The sequence below is a fragment of the Dama dama genome, chromosome 21 (assembly GCF_033118175.1).
Source record: "Dama dama isolate Ldn47 chromosome 21, ASM3311817v1, whole genome shotgun sequence".
Classification (NCBI taxonomy): domain Eukaryota; kingdom Metazoa; phylum Chordata; class Mammalia; order Artiodactyla; family Cervidae; genus Dama; species Dama dama.
The window spans coordinates 63,154,012-63,171,443 of NC_083701.1; the positions used below are offsets into that span (position 1 = coordinate 63,154,012).

At 36.4% G+C, this 17,432-nt stretch overlaps 1 protein-coding gene across 10 annotated transcripts in view; it reads right to left on the minus strand.

Annotated features, from left to right (window-relative positions):
- The window catches only part of VPS13B (vacuolar protein sorting 13 homolog B), a 771,473-nt gene that overhangs the window by 617,241 nt on the left and 136,800 nt on the right, over nt 1–17,432 (minus strand). For all 10 annotated transcript variants that reach the window (XM_061123681.1, XM_061123682.1, XM_061123678.1 and 7 more), the window contains one exon: nt 6,275–6,456. In XM_061123681.1, the coding sequence (XP_060979664.1) occupies nt 6,275–6,456 (182 nt within the window). The remainder of the gene's footprint in view (nt 1–6,274; nt 6,457–17,432) is intronic.

Here is a 17,432-nt window from a genome sequence, read left to right on the forward strand (position 1 = left end):
GTTATTAAAAGAAAAAATATTAATTAAGATTAAACAGCTGTTTTTAAGAAACTAATGAGGTTAATAAAATAGCAAAATAACTCTGTACCTTTAAACCAAGAATAAAGGATTATTATTCTGTACTTAGTTTCCTTTATATAAAAACGCTGCATAGGAAGTACAATTATTGCTCTACTGCTAAAAGGTAATGCTCAAAATCCTTCAAGGTAGGCTTCAGTAGTACCTGAACCAAGAATTTACAGATGTAGAAGCTGGATTTAGAAAAAGAAGAAGAACCAAAGATCAAATTGCCAACATCCACTGAGTAAAAGAAAAAGCAAGAGAATTGCAGAAAAAGAGCTACTTCTGCTTCACTGACTATGCTGAAACCTTTGACTGTGTGGATTACAACAAACCTGAAAATTCATAAAGAGATGAGAATACAAAACTACCTTACCTGCCTCCTGAGAAACTTGTATGCAAGTCAAGAAGCAACAGTTAGAACCTGGCATGGAACAAAGGACTGGTTCAAAATTGGGAAAGGAGTACATCAAGGCTGTATACTGTCATCCTAATTATTTAAATTCTCTGCAGAGTACATCATGTGAAATGTCGGGCTGGATAAAGCTCAAGCTGGAATCAAGATTGCTGAGAGAAATATCAACAACCTAAGATATGCAGATGGTACCACTCTAATGGCAGAAAGCAAAGATGAACTAAAGAATCTTCTGATGAAAGTGAAAGAGGAAAGTGAAAAAGCTGGCTTAAAACTCAACATTCAAAAAACTAAGACCATGGCATCCAGTCCCATCGTTTCACTGCAAACAGATGGGGAAAAGTGGAAACAGTGACAGACTTTATTTTCTTGGGCTCCAAAATCACTGCAGACGGTGACAATGGCTATGAAATTAATAGACGCTTGCTCCTTGGAAGAAAAACTATGACAATCATAGACAGCATGTTAAAACACAGAGACATTACTTTATCAACAAAGGTCAAAACAGTCAAAGCTATGGCTTTTCCAGGAGTCATGTCTGGATGTGAGAGTTGGAACATAAAGGAGGCTGAGCACCAAAGAATTGATGCTATCGAATTATGGTGCTGAGACTCCATCGGACAGCAAGGAGATCAAACCAGTCAATCCTAAAGGAAATCAACCCTGAATATGCATGGGAAGGACTGATCATGAAGCTGAAACTCCAATACTTTGGCCACCTGATGTGAAGAACTGACTCATTTGAAAAGACCCTGATGCTGGGGAAGATTGAGGGCAGGAGGAGAAGGGGGCAACAAGAGGATGAGATGACTGGATGGCATCATCGACTCAATGGACATGAGTTTGAGCAAACTCCAGCAGACAGTGAAGGACAGGGAGGTCTGATGTCCTGCAGTCCATGGGGCTGCAAAGCGTCGGACACAACTGAGTGACCAAACAGCGAAAGCACTGTACTAAGAATAAAACGAACAGAGTAAGATTTGGGATGGGGGGATGGGAGCAAAAACAATAAAGAAATAAAACTAGACACTTGGAAATCAGACTTTTAAAAAACATTTTAGCTGATTAATTCAATGATAGTTTATATCTGCTTCATTTGATAAAAATAAGAAATCTTGGAAAAAAGATAAAAACTTCCTAACACATTTCATATTCCTCAACTCCCTTAATCTCCAAAAAATTAGTCCCAGATTATCAGGTTACAAACCATTTAACCTGTGATTACTTATCTATTCCATTTTTTTAAGACCTATGGCAGCATCCTATCAGGATGGAATATTTTCAGAGTACGAAAGTTTAAATGAGATGCTTTTACATTGCACAGTCCATTCAATAAATTCAGAAAAGGAAATATGGAATTAATTTGTCAGAGTGAATGTTATAAAGTAAGTATGATCAAAAATTATGAATTTTTAAGCTATCTAAGCAACAAAAACAAAAATTTTTAAATAAAGGTAGATTAATACAATGAGACAACTAAAGAGCCTTGTGATGAAGGTGAAAAAGGAGAGTGAAAAAGCTGGCTTAAAACTCAACATTGAAAAATAAGATCATGGCATCCAGTCCGATCACTTCAAGGCAAATAGATGGGGAAAAAGTGGCAACAGTGACAGACTTTATTTTTTTGGATTCCAAAATCACTGCAGAAGGTGACTCCAGTCATGAAATTAAAAGATGCCTGCTCCTTGTTAAAAAGCTATGACAAACCTAGAGAGCATATTAAAAAGCAGAGGCACCACTTTGCCAACAAAGGTCCAAACATGTTTTTTTCATGTAGTCATCTACAGATGTGAGAGTTGTACCATAAAGAAGGCTGAGCACCAAAGAATTGATGCTTTCGAACTGTGGTGCTGGGGAAGACTCTTGATAGTTTCTTGGACTGCAAGGAGATCAAACCAGTCAATCCTAAAGGAAATCAACTCTTAATATTCACTGGAAGGACTGATGCTGAAAAGTCCCTGATCCTGGGAAAAACTGAAGGCAAAAGGAAAAGAGTATGGCCGAGGATGAGAGGTTTAGGCAGCATCACCAACTTTATGAACATGAATTTGAGCAAACTCCAGGAGATAGTGAAGGGAAGGGAAATCTGGCGTGCAGCAGTCCACGGGTCCCAAGAGTCAGACACGACTTAGCAACTGAACATCAAGCAACAAATACTATGAGATACCCAACCAAAAAACAATACAAACAAAAAACTCTGAAAGGAATGTCAAATAGAAACTTGATAAACAACAACAACAAAAAATGAATTAGCTAATTTCAAACAGTGATAAATGCTTCTGCCAAAGAAAGGCTTCAATGTAGACGATTCGGGGGAAAATCTGAAAGAAAAGTTTTGTACAGTAACTCTACATAAAATAATGGTCATATGAATGGCAATGACAAAATGTTTTAGTCCCTTAGGGCTGCTATCAGAAATTTATTTCTCTCAGTTCTGGATACAGAAAGTCCAAAATCAGTCTGCCAGCATGGTCAGGGTCTGGTGAGAACCACCTCCTGCTCCAGACTATCTACTTCTTCGTGCATCCTCAGATGATAGCAGGGTTAAGGGAGCTACTCTCTGGCCTCTTTTAAATGGACATTGAACTTATGACTACACTGTTATGATCTAATCAACCCCCAAAGGTTCCCCACTTCCTAATGCCATGACAATGGGCATTAGAATTTCAACATATGCATTTTGGTGGGACACAAACATTCAGACCACAACAAATAACTCAATCCAGTTGAACAGTCATCAATTTAAAACATTTTTTGAACAAGGTAAAATTCATATAACATAAAATTCATCCTTTTAAAGTGTACAATTAAGAGGAATTTACCATATTCACAAGAATGAAAACATCACCACTATCTACTTCAAGAACATTTTCATCAATCCAAAAGAAACTCATGAAGTCATTCCCCATCCCTCCTCTCCCCAGGCTCTGGCAACCATCAATCTACTACTTCTCTCTGTGGATCTGCCTATTCTAAGCATTTCATAAAACTAGAATCAAAATATGAGACTTCTTGCATCTTCCTTCTTCTAATTAGCATTATTATTTTCAAGATCCATCCACGTAAGATAATCAAGTATCAGTACCTCATTCCTATTTATGTCTGAATAATATTTCATTGTAAAGATGTAACATATTCTGCCTATCCATTCATCAGGAAGAGACATTTGTACTGTTTCCACCTTTTAGCTGTTAAGAATAATGCTATGTGATCTCTATTACATGTGGAATTTTAGAAGTTCATATTCATAGAAGCAGAGGGCAGAGAACTGTTTACCAGGAGCAGGGAAGTGGGGAAAATGAGAGATATTGATAAAAGAATACAAAGATGCAGTTTTATACAATGAGTAAAATCTAGAAATATAAAGTGCAGCATGATGATTTTAGTTAATAATACTATATCATATACTGGAAATCTGTTAACAGTAAATTTCAGGTGCTCTCATCATAGGAAAAAAAATGGTACCTATGTGAGAAGGTATGTTAATTAGCTTGACCGGTAATCATTTCACTAAATATATCAAAACATCATGTTGCATACCTTAAATGTATAAAATTGTTATTAAAAAATAAATACTTTTAGGATTTCCTGAGTGGTCCAGTGGTTAAGACTGTATGCTTCCACTTCAAGGGGCATGGGTTCAACCCCTGGTTGGGGAACTAAGATTCCACATACTGTGCAGCATGAAGAAAAATACTTTTTTAAATTTTTAATAAAAATAAAACAATAAACACTTCTGCATGCAAAAAAGGAAAAGAAAATAATGCTATGAACTCATGTATAAGACTGTTATGTAGATATATGTTTTCAATTCTCGGCAATATACACACACACATATATATATATAGGAGTAAAACTGCTGGGTTATATCCCAGGTGGTGCTAGAGATAAAGAACCTGTCTGCCAATGCAGGAGACCTAAGAGACCCAGTTCGATCCCTGAGGCGGGAGATCCCCTGGAGGAGGGTATGGCAACCCACCGCAGTATTCTTGCCTGGAGAATCTCCATGGACGGAGCAGCCTGGCGGGTTACAGCCCAGGGGGGCAGTCAGACACGACGGAAGCAACTTAGCACGGACACACGTTACCTCTATAACATTTTGAAGAACAAATTGTTTTTCAAAGCAGTATCAGTTATTTTGTAAGTTAATAACTCAGTAAGGGGATACAAATTTCAAACAATTATACAGAGGAAAATTAAATGAGAAAAATAGCATTTTTTAAAAATAAGTAGGGTAACTAAAACAGTATAAAAGGAAATGAAACAGTAAGATGATAGAAACAAAGACAAAAAAAATACAATCAAGTATAAATGAATTGAATTTACTAGCAAAATGGCAGATTATAAAATTTGATCTAAAATATCTAGTTCTATGCTATTTCCAAGACATATACCTAAAGCATAAAAATATAGATAGGTCTGAAGTAAAATAATGAAAATTGAAGTATAGCAAAAACCAACCAAAGAAAAAACAATAGTAACTATGTTAATATGATAAAAATAGATATAATTTAAAAGACTAACAGAGTCACTACATTTAATAAAAGAATCAAATCAAAAAGAGAAGATAAATATGGTTATGCGCATAGGTGTATATACACATAAGAAGATCTGCACACTATCTCAGGGGATTCAGAGAATTCAAAGCCCTTTCATAAGCTAAGTTAAGAACTTATAAACAAATGAAACATCAGTCCTATAATCTCCTTATAGAATCCTAAAAACCTGACAAAAAACAACCATAAAACTTTCCATTAGGCAATAGCTATATCAAATTTAAAAAGGCTCTTATTAAACTGCATCTTTTAAGAATTTATAAAACACTCCCCATGGTAAGGTCTGACCTTAAAACCTTAAAAAGCATTGTATAACAACAACAAAACCAAATTTATTTTAATAAATAAATAATGTATGAAATAAAAATAACATTTTAAGCATAATTACACTTAATAAAAATACATCTTTCTTTTATGTTGCCAACGAAAGTAACATCATTTGAGCTGATACAACATAAAACAAGCAAGCCTTCTATAAGTTTTCTATTTACGTATAAAGTGAGTGATAAGATGAAGATAATATACTGGCATCAAAGTAAATTTTTAATTTTCAGTAGTTCATTCGTTCAGGGTGTAAGACTCAAGTTTTTCATATAAAATAAATAACTTGTTTACCAAATGCTAAAATACTGCAATTAAGAATTTTTTTCCAGCACCTTGGTTTGAGTTCCCTGAATCATACAGCAAATGGCCACTGGCTATCTATTTTACATATCCTAATGTAACAACCTAGAGGGATGGGATAAGGAGGAAGGTGGGAGGGAGGTTGAAGACGGACGGGACATATGTATACCTGTGACTGATGTTGATGTTTGGCAGAAACCAACACAATTCTGTAAAGCAATTATCTGTCAGTTAAAAAAAATTTTTTTAATAAAATTAAAAAAGGAATTTTATTCCACTCTACCAGCATAATCAAATATATTATATTTATAATTGACTTTAATTATCTCAAATATACACACTGATCCCCTCAAAAGTTGTCCCAGAATTTGTACAAGGACTTGGTAAAAAAAATAATCTCTTGCAACTACAAAATATATCTACAAGTTAAAGGCAGAGACCAAAGTTGAATGATTTAACTCATATCTTGGATTTTCCACAGGAACTATAAATACCTGCTTTCACAGAAATACACTTCAATTTAAGTTGATCATGCTATACAAATGAATTTGAATGATAAAATATTAGTTACTTCGAATAAGAGTTTTCCATAGACTTGTCAAGAAAACGGTGTTCTTACCAACAGTCTGGAAAACTTCATTCATCAAAGCTTCATTAACTGCTAAAGAGCTGACATTTCCACTATGAGACCAACTTTGATATATTGCTTGAAGCAGAAGTGTCTGAGCTCTTGTAGCTTGAATTGTGAGATTTGGAAGCTCAAAAATGCCTTCAGTTATAGCAATCTGAGATCTTTTGGTCCTGCATAAGAAAATAGAAAGCATAACAAACAATATATTAAGTAACATTTATAAAAAACAACATATAAAATAAGATGCAAGACAAAAAATGTATCCAGGGACATTATTTTAATTAGAGTTCCATCAATGAGAAATGCAATTCTACTAACTTTATTTCAGAACCTGTAACAGTAATAAAAAATACAAACTAGAATAATGTCCACACACATATTCATACACATATTTACTGCTCAAGCATTATACTTTAATCAAGTCAATCATCAAAAATAAATAATAATACTAATTAATACTTAAAATAGGATTTACTAGTAGATCTGCCTTATTCTCTTTTCTTAAATTTATTTTCTGCACAATTTGGAAAGGTTACTTTCCATTTACAGTTATTACAAAACATTGGCTACATTCCTCATGTTGCACAAAACATCCTTGAACCTATTTTACATCCCCGTCTCCCCTTGGTACCCACCACTTTGTTCTCTGTATCTGTGTGTCTGCTTCTTTTTTCTTTTTTTTTAAATTACATTCACTAGTTTGTTGTATTTTAGATTCCACATATAAATGATATCATACAGTATTTGCCTTTGACTTATTTCAGTTGGCATAATATCTTTCAAGTCTATCCATACTGTTGCAAATGGCAACATTTCATTCTTTTCTACAGCTGAGTAGTATCCCACTGTGTGTATATACACACACATTTTCTTTATCCATTCCTCTGTAGATGGACACGTTTCTAAATCTTGGCAACTGCAAATAATGCTGCTTACAAACACTAGAGTACATTATCTTTTCAAATTAGTGTTTCTATTTTTTTTAAAACATTTACCCAGGAGTTGAACTGCTGGATCATATGATAGTTCTGTTTTTAGCTTTTTGAGAAATCTTCACACTGTTTTCCACAGCGGCTGCACCAATTTACGTTTATTAAACCAAATTAAATAAAATTAAAAGGAATGAAATCATACAGAACATATGTGCAGATTACACTGGAATTAAACTATAAATAAAAGTATCTGTAAAATCCTCAGATATTTAGATATTAAAAACATAAAATACACTGAGGAACAGATGAAACTGAGAAAGTCATACACAACTTTTGCAGAAGTATATAATGATTTTAGAAAAGGACATTGATATGACTGTTAGAAAAGGATAACCTAAAATATACATAATTGATACTTCTGGAGAAAAGAACAAATAGAGAAAAAAGTGCTATGGCCATTCATTTTAATAAAGTAACATGGAGGGACCAGGACTTCTCCAGAACTCCCCTTCTACAAAATTCCCTAACCTGTCCACTACAGACTAGTAAAAACAATCAGTGTATGGGGGCTACTTAACCATAAGAAGACTATAAATGGGTTTCAAGCAATGCTCCATACTGATGAGATACTGACAGTCTCATATCAATTGGTTACTTTTACATTTGCCAGGCAGGCTTTCTTTCTTTCTTTTCTTTTTTTTTTTGAAGTCTCCGCAGACACTATTTTATTTGTTTTTCAGCTGCACTGTGCAGCATATGGGATCTTGGTTTCCCGACCAGGTATTGAACCCATCTCCCTTGCATTGAAAGCACTGATTCTTAACCACAAGACCACCAAAGACGAACCCTTCCAGAAATGCTTCTAATTTCAGTCATCTTTAAAGTCAATGGGCTCCTTTTCTAGCCATTGGTATTGCAGCTAAGAACCGTCTTGCTATTCATAATAAACCTAATATCCTTCAAAGTCAAGATTGGATTTTTACTTTGCATTTCTAGGGTTGTAAAAAAACAAAAAGAGCTACAATGCTACTAAGACTTTGACTGTTTAGGTCTCACGTTAAGCCTAGCTAGTATTCAAACTTCATGGTAAAGCTGTTCTCTAGAAAAATCTATAAAATCAACATATATTTATTAAATGCTTATGCACAGCAGTCAGGCACTATCTACTTAGGAAGTATTCCAGGTGGTGCTAGTGGTAAAGAACCCACCTACAATGCAGGAGCCATAAGAGACACAGGTTCGATCCCTCGATTGGGAAGATCCCCTGAAGAAGAGCAAAGTAACCCACTCCAGTATTCTGGCCTGGAGAATCGCACTGACAGAGGAGACTGTCAAGCTACAGTCCGTGGGGTCGCAAAGAGCAGGACATGACTGAAGCAAGTTAGTACTAGCCATTTTAAAACATCAATGAACAAAAGAAAGAGCAATAAAATAAAATCCCAGTGTACTCACTTTACTGGGGATAGGAAACATATTTTAAAAAATCAACCAATAAAAATAAACAAATGATATAAGGAAGTTAGAAGACAAATGTCCTCAGAAACAGGAAAAAAAGATCATGGAACAGGAACTACTGAAGAGGGAGCAATTTCATATAGAGTGGGTAGTTGTGGCTCAGCTGGTAAAGAATTCACCTGCAGTGCAGGAGACCTGGGTTTGATCCCTGGGTTGGGAAGATCCCCTGGAGAAGGAAAAGGCTACCCACTCCAGTATTCTGGCCTGGAGAATTCCATGGACTGTATAGTCCATGGGGTTACAAAGAGTTGGACATGACTGAACGACTTTCACACACACAGTGTAGATCTTATTAAATGGAAAGGTTTACTTCCAAGCAAAACTTCAGCAGACTTGAAGGAGGTAAGTGATAGCTGTGTGGGTATTTCTGGAAAGTGATTCAGGCAGATGATTTGGGTAGAATCCTAAGGACAGAGGAGCCTGGAAGGCTACAGTCCATGGGGTCACAAAGAGTTGGACACGACTTAGTGACTACATAATGAAAACAACATAATCATCCCTGCCAATCTACCACAGAAACTATAGTTAAAATCAACTATGTGCTCTGTCCCTCAGTCATGAGCAACTTTGTAAGCTTAACAGACACAACGTTCTCTGCTGGAAACTGAAGACACAGGCGCTATCTTTACACAAAGAATTCAGAACCTAGTTGTGAGACAATCAACCAGTAATGAGAATTTAACAAAACAAATGCTATAACAATGCTGAAAACAAGTTCCTGTGAGATACACCAAAACGGCTGAGGGAAAAGTGCAGTTGTTATATTTAAGTTGAATCCTAAAGAATAAATATGAATAATTTCAAGAGAAAAAATTATAAATTCACTAAAGAAAACAGATGCCTCAATTCAAAAATGATACAAAGATATAAACAAGAAACTCACAGAATGTGAAAATAAAATGATCCATAAACATGAAAAGATTCTTGAGCCTAACTAGTAAAAAGGGAAATTCAAATTAAGACAACTTATGACTTTCAGGCTTCCCTGGATCAGCAGTAAAGAATCTGCCTACAATGCAGAAGACATGGGTTTGACCCTGGGGGGGTTGAGCGGGGGGAGATCCTCTGGAGAAGGAAATGGCAATCCATTTCAGTATTCCTGCCTGGAAAATGCCATGGACAGAAGAGCCTGCTGGGCCACAGTCCATGGGTCACAAAAGACTCAGATACAACCCAGCGTCTAACCAACAAGAAATGATTCTTTTAACCTATCAGACTAACAAGGCCTCCCAGCCTCTAACTCATCTTTCAGGAATCTATCTGAAAATAATTTTCACATGAGTCTGCAATAATATTTACACAATGACAATGTCAGCAGCTTATTTACAGTAGCCTCAATCTGAGAAAATCTCATCATTGAACAAATTTTGATACAATGACTTGATGTAAAACTATTCAGATAGGGTTTCGCTGCTGGCTCAGTGGTATAAAGAATCCATCTGCCAATGGAGGAGATATGGGTTCAATCCCTGGTCAGAGTAGATCCCACATGCCTCGGAGCAACTAAGCCCACACACCACAATTATTGAGCCTGTGCTCCAGAGCCCAGGAACTGCAACTGCTGAGCCCTAGTGCCGCAACTACTGAAGACCATGCACCTAAAGCCTATGCTCCTCAACAAGAGCAGCCATGGCAATGAGAAGTCTGCACGCCACAACCAGAGTAGCCCCTACTCGCCACAACTAGGGAAAAGCCCACACAGCAACGGACGACCCAGCACAGCCAAGACTAATTGTTACAAAAATACTCAGATAATAAAAAAGAGAGAGAGACAGAGACAGAGAGATGAAACTACTGAAATGAAAGGAGATGCTGAAATATGGCAAAAGCATACATAGTTGCATTATGATATGGTTCCAGGTAATGGCAGGAAATGGAGGGTTACCCACACATAAAAATATGTCTGCATTTGCTTATATGCTGAAAGAAAAAATTCTCAATAGAACTATTGATAATGTTCATTCCTGGGAGATGATAAAAAAGGATGACTTTACATGATCTTTTCCTTTTCCCCTATGTAAATATCTGTATTCTTTTGCTTGGTTCTTTGAGAAACATATATCATCATTTTTTCAAAAAATTCGAACTGCAATACTTCAAGAATGGACTATGGAAATCAAAAACTATATCAAAATGAATTTCATTAAACATTTTTAAAATGAGAGGGTAAGACATGAGCATTACCAATGTATCAAACTATCTCCACTCCGTGACTCGACATTGAATTATCAGATAATTTCTTACTTTCTCACAGATACAAACTTCACTTTTAAGTCAGACAGGGAAAGACAAATATGATATCACTTAACACACAAAATCCAAAAAAGTGATGCATATAAACTTATTTACAAGATGGAAATAGACTCACAGACATACAAAAAAACTCTTGGTTGCCAAAGGGGAAGGGGGGATAAATTGGGAATTTGGGGTTACATACTTCTATATGTAAAATAGATAAACAACAAGGAACTATTGTATAGCACCGGGAACTATATTCAACACCTTATAATAGTCTATAATGGAAAAAAAGAATACACATAGGTATACACACAACGGAGTCGCTGTGCTGTACACCTGAACCGTGTAAATTAACTACATCTCAATTTAAAACATTTTAAATAAAAAAGAGAAAGAGAGAAAAGTTCATTTTAAAAAATAACTTCCAAAAGTGAAATGGTACCATCAAAACTGGAAGAGTAAGCTACACCAAAAGTCTGGGGCTAGTGGTTAGCCACTACCCCCAGACTTTTGGTGTAGCTTATTTGGTGTAGCTTAAGTTATGTCTGAGTCCTGCGATCCCGTGGACTCTAATCTGTGAGGCCCTTCTGTCCATGGGGTTCTCCAGGCAAGCACTGGAGTGGGTAGCCATTTCCTTCTCCAGGGGATCTTCCTATCCCAGGAATCAAACCCGGGTCTCCTGCATTTCAGGCAGATGATTTACCAACTGAAGCAACAAAAAAGCTGGCAATGCCGTCAAAAATCAACTTTTTCAGAACTCGAGAAACTAACAAAACCTGTAACAAACAGGGGATCACATAATCAAAAAAATATTAAACAAAAAAAATTGAAAACAACTCAATTTCAGTAGGAACAGTAAGTTCTGCGCTATTTTTATTTACCTATGTTACCTCCTCTGGTCCCCAGCTCAGCAGTGATACCAAATAGTTCTTATTCCCAGTAACAGGCAACAGAGAAAGCAAAAAAAAGATCTTATACAAGAAACTGTGGTTGATTGTTCTGACCTGTCTGGTAGCTTACCTAGAGGATCAATGCAGAGAGCCTGTTTTCTCTCTCTTAATTCAGAACTCTCCCAAAACTAAAACAACTACCCAAGGGCATTTGTAGAAAACATTTACAGGCAACTGTACTGCACTAGTCCTTGATGCCTGGGATAATTGATAAGAGAAGAGGCAAAAAAAGAGACTAGCCAAAATTTCAGAAAGCAAGCCAAGGAAATGATGCTTTGGGGAATAAAAACAATGAAAAGTTCAGGCACCTTTCTGGGAATAAGGAAGGCCATACACATGCTCTGGCTTCCCTGATAGCTCAATTAGTAAAGAATCCACCCACAATGCAGGAGACCCGGTTCAATTCCTGGGTCGGGAAGATCTGCTGGAAAAGGGAATGGCTACCCACTCCAGTATTCTTGGGCTTCCCTGGTGGCTGAGCTGGTAAAGAATCTGCCTGCAATGTGGGAGACCTAGGTTCAATCCCTGGGTTGGGAAGATCCCCTGGAAAAGGGAATGTCTACCCACTCCAGTATTCTGGCTCGGAGAATTCCATGGACTGTATAGTCCAAGGGGTCACCAAGAGTCGGACCAACTGAGAGATTTGCACTACACATGCTCAGGCTGTGCATCTGCAGAGGATAGACAAGAGAAAGGCCCTAGGCTCTCTCACTTCTGGCTGACTTTCAAGGTCTGCACAACAAGTCAAAGTGGCAGAGTTGAAAACTGCCTGGTTGAGCTCTGAAGGCATTCCTCACAAGAAACCACGGAGGCCATAGGGCAGTGGGACAAAATAGTCAAACTGCTGAAAGAAAAAACTGCCAGTTAATAATTATATTTCTGACTTAACTATCCTTCAAAATGAAGTAGAAATCTCCCAAGGAAAATCCAGGACCAAAGGCTTCACTCCTGAATTATACCAACATGTAAAGAAAAAAGTATCTATCCTTTTCAAATTTGGGAGGAAAAAAATAGGAGAGAATCCGTCCCAATTTTTTCTATAATATCAATAATAACCTGATACCACAGCCAGACAAAGATAAGAAAACTACACTAATATCCCTTGTGACCATAAACACAAAAACCTCTAAAATACCAGTAAATGAAATTTGGAAAAATATTAAAAGCATTATACGCCATGACAACTGAAACTTATCCCAGAAACAAAAGAATGGCTCAAGAACTCAATGCAATACATACTTAGAGAAAGAAGAGGGGCAAAAACACATCTATCACAACTGACACAGGAAAAAAGTATCTGACAAAACCAAACACTTTTTCATAATATAAAACATTCAACACACTAAAGAGAAACTCCTCTACATGATATGGGACATTTATGAAAAACACACAACTAACAGCATACAGTGGTGAAAGTCCGAAAGCTTGCATGCCAAGATGAGGAAGAAGTCAAGTATTTTTCACCTGTCATTCTATCTATTCAATATTGCAGTAAGGGTTCCAGCCACGAAACTAAGCGAGAAAAAAATTTAAAAGCATTCAGATTGTAAAAATAAAAGTAAAACTATCACAGATGACATGATCTTATACATTGAAAACCATCCACATACACACCAACTGTTGGAGCTAAAACCAAGTTCAACTAAACTGCAAGGTACAAGGTAACTATAATACAGAAATCAAGTTTTCTACCCATATACACTTAAAATCCCTGGAGTACAAAATGGCAACCCACTCCAGTATTCTTGCCTGGGAAATTCCATGGATAGAGAAGCCTGGCAGGCTATATAGTCCATGGGGTCGCAAAGAGTCAGAACACAACTAAGCAACTAAACAACAATAACACACTTAAAATGAACAATCTGAAAAGGAAATTAACTCCATATATAACAGTGACAGAAAGAATAAATACTTAAGAATAAGTACTTTACCAAAGAAGTGTAAGCCTTTTACAATGAAAACTACAAAGCATTGTTGAGTAAATTAAAGAAGAAATCTAAATAAATGGAAAGACATTTCACATTTATGGACTGGAAAATTTAATACTGTACTCTCCAAATTACTCAATAGATTCCATATGATCCCTATGAAAATCCTATCTATTTTGAGTAAATGGTTAAACTAATCCTAAAATTCATATGGGTTTACAAGGAACCATGTATAACCAAAACAATCCTGAAAAAGAAAGTTGGAAGACTGACATTTCAAAACTTACTACAAGGTACACTAATCGAATATGCATATACATATAAGTCAGTGCACTAGCACTGACTGTCTACAAATAAACCCATACATTTATGATCAATGGACTTCTGATAAAAGGTCAAGACCAATCAGTGGGGAATGAAGAGTCTTTTTAACAAACAGTTTTAGAACAACCAAGTAACAAAGTATCAGAGAATGAATTTGGACCCCTACTTCCCACCATATACCAAAACTAACTCAAAATTGATCAAAAAGCTAAAACCATACAACTTCTAGAAGTGTGATTCATCACAATCATGGATTAGAGAACAAATTCTTAAATATGATACCAAAAGCAAAAGCAATAAAAGGAAAAACAGATAAAGAGGACTTCAAATTTCAAAATTTTGTGTATCAAAGGAAAATATCCAAAACCTGAAAACACAACACACAAAATGGGGGAAAACATCTGCAAATCATATATCTAAGAAGGTCTAGTATCTGGAATGTGCAAAGAACTCCCACAACTCAAGAGCAAAAAAAGATAAACAGTCCAATTAAAAACAGACAGTCATTTCTCTAAAGAAATTACACAAATGGCCAATAAGCACTTAAAAAATGTTCAACATCATTAGGGAAATGAAAATCAATACCACACAGAGGGACTTCCCAGAAGTCCAGTGGTTAAGCAGTTTCATTGCAGGGAGTGCGGGCTTGATACTTGGCCAGAGAACTAATAGGAGAAGGCAATGGCACCCCACGCCAGTACTATTGCCTGGAAAATACCATGGACGGAGGAACCTGGTAGACTGAGGTCCATGGGGTCGCTAAGAGTTGGATAGGACTGAGTGACTTCACTCTCACTTTTATGCATTGGAGAAGAAAATGGCAACCCACTCCAGTGCTCTTGCCTGGAGAATCCCAGGAACGGGGGAGCCTGGTGGGCTGCCATCTACAGGGTCACAGAGTCGGACACGACTGAAGCGACTTAGCAGCAGCAGCAGGGAACTAAATTCCTACATGCCACACATCGAGACCAAAAAAAAAAAAAAAACCACAGAGAGATACCACTTCACACCCACTAGGATGGACATAAAAGCAGAAGGAAAAAAAAAAAACACAAAATAACCAGTGTAGGCAAGGATGGGGGGGAACTGGAACTCTCAGACATTGGAAGTGGATGTATACAATAGTACAACCACTGTGTATAACAACGTGACAGTTTATCAAAAATGTAAAAACAGCAATTGTATTGTCAGGTATATAGTCAACAGAATTGAAAATCTGTTCATCTTAGAGTTCATACATGCATGTTCATAGCAGCATTATTATTAGCCAAGTGGACTTTTCTGATGCCTCAGACATTGAAGAATCTGCCTGCAACGCAGAAGACCTGAGTTGGATCCTTGGATTAGGAAGATCCCCTGAGAAGGGCATGGCAATTCATTCCAGTATTCTTGCCTGGAGAGTCCCCATGGACAGAGGAGCCTGGCCGGCTATAGTTGATGGGGTCACAAAGAGTTGGACACAACTGAGAGACTAAGCATAGCACAAGAAGTGGAAAAGATGCAAACTTACAACTGATGAATAAACAAAATATCCCTATACAGTAGTAGTAGTATTTGGCCATAAAAAGTAATGAAGTACTGATACATGCCACAACATGGAGAGACCCTGAAAACATGGTAAGTAAAAGAAAAGCTCAGTCATTTAGTCATGTTCTTTACAACCCCATGGACTGTAGTTCGCCAGGCTCCTGTCAATGGAATTTTTCAGGCAAGAATACTAGAGTCAGTTGCCATTTCCTTCTTCAGGGGAGCTTACCTACCCAGGAATGGAACCCACATCTCTGGCATCTCCTATATTGGCAGACAGATTCTACCACTAGTGCCACTGACAGAAAATGCCACATATTGTATGTGGCATTCTCTATCCAGAATCAGAGAGTCAGGATTTCTTTGTTGGAGTTTTGAAAATGCCCTGGAGTTAGATGGTGATGATGACTGCACAACAATGTGAATATACTAAAATTCAGTGAATCAAACAGTTTAAAATAATTAAAATAGTAAATCTATGTTATGTGAATTTTATCTCAATTTAAATTAAAAAACCCCCTAAAGTATTTGTCTCCATTAGCATGTCACATAATTTAAATAAACAACTGAACATTAAGACATCTACAGTCCTGTCCATACAACTCTCAAATATATAATAGTAATATGTGACTATACTTGGATTTGCCGTTCACGCGAAAGACCTGGTCACATTTTGCCAAAAACTGAAAGGATTGTAATAAATAGACATGGAGACAGATATGCTCTGAAGGGTCTGGCAGTCCAGTGGTTAAGGGTCCACACTTCCATTGCAAGGGGAGCAGGCTCAATATTTGGTAAGAGAACTAAGGTTCCACATGCCATGTGATGGGGCCAAAAAGTTTTCAAAAAATTTAATAATTTTAAAATGTACCAAATAAACATTGCTTAAACCTCGCAGGCAACATAATAGAGAGCAAATGAGGGAGGAGAAAAAAATAGGATCTAATTCATAAATTTATATTTATTCTTACTGGTTTCTTTAGGTTTTCTAACATTGGGACCATTATTTAAGTCGCTTTCTTTTCTGTTATTACGGGTATAACAGTTGAGTGGTGGTTCTCTCTCCACTATGTTCTGTTCAAAATTTCTGTTCAAAATTCTTGTACAAAAAAACAGAAACAACAGTTTACCAGTAATGATACTAAGTAAACAGAACACACATTTGGAAACCTACAATATAAAAATGCATAATTAACTTAATAGTATCTATCTTTAGCCCGATATTCTGTGGTATTTAGGAAGTCCTATGGTGTAACAAGAGCCATGGTCTTATAACTCTAGCAGTAATTATTTATAAGGCAAAATTACAGTCAGGATTCTTTTTACAAGTGGGACTTTACAATTTCATAAAAAATTTAGCTACTGTATATGGTACTCTAACTTGCAAGCCATCATATGTCACATAAAATGATTCCCCAAAGGATAACATAGATTTGAATAAAAACTTAAACATATGCAAATTCAAAAAGATTAATTTACTCTACATTTTAATACTGCCCAAGGGTAGAAGGTAATGCTCTCCTTCAGGTTCAACTTAATTTAACATCAAAGGAAATAATTCACTTTGTACAAAAGCCAAAATTCAATAACAAACAAGTAAATTACAGCATACATGTAGAGAATGTTTTGTGATTTATTTTCCAGCTGTAACTGACTGCAAATAAAAGTACATTTTATTTACTTCTGCTACATACTCCAATATCATCTGAACTAAAACAAACCATTTATAAAT